The following is a 2,959-nucleotide window of genomic DNA, read 5'->3' as shown; positions in this document are numbered from 1 at the left end:
TGCTTTCCAGATGATATTTTGTTTCACTATGTGAAAATACAAATTAAATCAATTATTACATACATGAGAAGCTTGGATGAAAGTAAATACATGCATTGTCCAGGAAAAATTTCTGCCAGGGATCAATACAAAATTTTCTAGAATAGGGGTGGGGCTGTAGCTCATTGGTAAAGAACTTATCTCACATGTGTGGGGTCCTGGACTTGATCCTTATCCTTGCAAGTCAAACAATTCCAGTATCAATTTTATGTATGGACCTCTGTTTTTAAATATGTATTTAGTTATAGATAGACACAATACCTTTATTTTGTTTATTTTTATGTGGTGCTGAAGTTGGAACCCAGTGCCTCACATGTGCTAGGTAAGCAGCCTACCACTGAGACAGAACCCAAGCTCATGTGTGGACCTCTTAAGGCTGGAGAAATCACATTGCTTTCTGGTAGGAGGGAGGAAAATATGGACTCAAAGAAGACTCATATTTCAAGGATAGTTTGGATATTTATCCTTTAATAAATATCTTAAAGTGGAGTGTACCTAGATCTATTTTAATTATAGTTATGTTTATACAAGGATTCCATGAATTGCAGTAGAAAAAAATTCATAGTGCATTCCTGCTAATATTTAATAACTGGACTTGGCTCACATAAGCCAAATTCTGACCTGATAAGGAAAACATTTAAAATATATAGCTGTGTTGAAGGATTACAAAAGTCCTAAAATTCAATCAGTTTTTTCTGAACAGATTGTCAACAGACTAATATTCTGGTAATGTTTTAACCTCTCTGCTTTGGTGATAGAGGTGATCAGATATTAAAACTCTATGAAGACTACCAATTGACATAAATGAGAATCTGTACAATTTTGAAAAATAGAACAAATCCATATGATAGTTCTTTGCAGGAAGGCTTCCCCTGTCTGTCACATATGCCTCATTCTGCCTCATGCACTGTATCTCCAGTAAATACATGATTAGAATGTGTTCAGTTTATTAGTGAGAAGAGCCTAGAAGTCTGGCTCATGGGATTCTCAAGGTTGAATGCTTCGCCTTTAAATGGAAGAACATATAGGTACATTAAAGCGATCTGACATCAGAGTTTGCAATTCTTAGCATTTTCTGTGAATACATTAACAAAATTACAAGTGTTCATAAACAAGCCAGAATAAAGACAACATAAAACTAATATAAATATGCATTATCTAAGACATTGACTCTCTTTGCTTTGGAGGATTTTCTTTCCAATGCAACCCCAATGATTTTAATTTAACAAAAAATATATGGTTCTTAATAAATTCCTGGCATGTAATCAAGATGATGTGTCCCAAGAAAAAAATAAATCACCCTTGCAGTAAGATATCGCCATGTAAAACTACCCATCAGAGCAGGGAAAGATTTTCTACAACATGGTAATTTTTAAAGTATAAGTGAAAGTTGTGTACTTTGCATAAAATATAATCCAGTCAGATGCCTTCGAGGGTGCCATGGAAACTTGAATACTAGAGGGGGGAATGGGACATGGGTAGAGTCCATCAATTATCCTTATGGCAACAGTACAGTTGAGATTGGTGAAATTTGATATTAATCATAATAAATATACCTTTACTTTTCTCCTATGTACTCGCTGATTCCTTACCCCACTAGATGGGAAAACACAACAAGCTAAATGGCATTATTCACATAAGAATTGCCTTTTACTCTGAGGTTGGAATTGGGATCTTGGCCAACACCATCCTTTTTCTGTTCCATCTCTTCAAGTTCCTCTTTGACAACAGAATCAAGAACACTGATGTGATCATTGGTCTCTTGGCCCTAATCCACCTCCTGATGCTGCTCATCATGGGGTTCATAGCTACAGACAGTATTACATCTCTGGGAGGTCTTTGGGATGACATCACATGTAAATCAGTCATCTACTTGTACAGGTTTCTGAGGGGCTTCTCCATTTCTGCCACTTGTCTGCTGAGTGTCCTTCAGGCCATCACCCTCAGTCCTAGAAGCTCTTGTTTGGCAAAGTTCAAATCTAGAACCCCACAGGACAGCCTGAGGTGGCTTCTTTTCCTGTGGGTGTTCTACATGCCATTCAGCGCTCACTTCTCCATCTCTGCTGTTGCCAACTCCACAGTGTCCTCACAGGGTCTTGTATTTGTCAGTGATTCCTGCACTATTTTACCCATGAGTTATTTCCTCAGACATTTATTTTCCATACTGGGTGTATTTCGGGATATCTTTCTTATAGGGTTCATGGTACTCTCGAGTGGGTACATGGTGACCCTCTTGTGCAGGCATAGGAGGCAGTGCCAGCACCTTCAAAGCACCAGCCTGTCTCCACAAGCTTCCCCAGAACAGAGGGCCACCAGGGCCATTCTGCTGCTCATGAGTTTCTTTGTTCTCCTGTACTCTTTGGACTGCATCATATTCTCCTCAAGGATTATGTGGAACAATGACCCTGTTTGTCGTTCTATCCAGATGATGGTGTCCAATGGCTATGCCACAATCAGTCCTTTGGTTTTCATCTGTACTGAAAAACAAAGTGTTGACTTTTTGAAATGCTTGTGGGGGAGAAGAGTAAATATTTAGTCACTGCAAGATGGATAGATTCTCTGAATGAGCCACTGCACAGCTTTGCAACAATTAATCATGGGGTGGTGTTTAAGTTCTCTATGCTGGGTGCATAGATGAAGTGGGGTATTCTTTTTTTGACCTTTTTTATTGTAAACAAATGGGATACATGTTGTTTCTCTATTTGTACATGGAGTCAAGGCATACCATTTGTGTAATCATAAATTTACATAGGGTAATGTTGTTTGATTCATTCTGTTATTTTTTCCTTCCCCCCACCCCTCCCACCTCTCTTTTGCCTCTATACAGTCCTTCCTTCCTCCATTCTTGCCCACCTCCTTATCCCTAACCCTAAACCTAACCTTAACCCTAACGCCAACCCCTCTCAACCCCCATTATGTG

At 38.9% G+C, this 2,959-nt stretch overlaps 1 protein-coding gene across 1 annotated transcript; it reads left to right on the top strand.

Annotated features, from left to right (window-relative positions):
- Nucleotides 1-1,639: 1,639 nt before the first annotated feature.
- Nucleotides 1,640-2,575, top strand: LOC124971138 (vomeronasal type-1 receptor 90-like). Its single transcript, XM_047534927.1, has one exon. The coding sequence runs from the start codon at nt 1,640-1,642 to the stop codon at nt 2,573-2,575; it is 936 nt and encodes a 311-aa protein (XP_047390883.1).
- Nucleotides 2,576-2,959: the final 384 nt, after the last annotated feature.

This window comes from Sciurus carolinensis, chromosome 19, assembly GCF_902686445.1.
Source record: "Sciurus carolinensis chromosome 19, mSciCar1.2, whole genome shotgun sequence".
In the NCBI taxonomy this organism is placed as follows: domain Eukaryota; kingdom Metazoa; phylum Chordata; class Mammalia; order Rodentia; family Sciuridae; genus Sciurus; species Sciurus carolinensis.
Note: the sequence above shows the minus strand (reverse complement) of the source record. Positions and strands in the feature narration are given on the sequence as shown.

What these genes read in the sequence shown, in the direction of transcription:
- LOC124971138 (XM_047534927.1), top strand. Translation starts at nt 1,640, where the DNA reads ATGGGAAAACACAACAAGCTAAATGGCATTATTCACATAAGAATTGCC.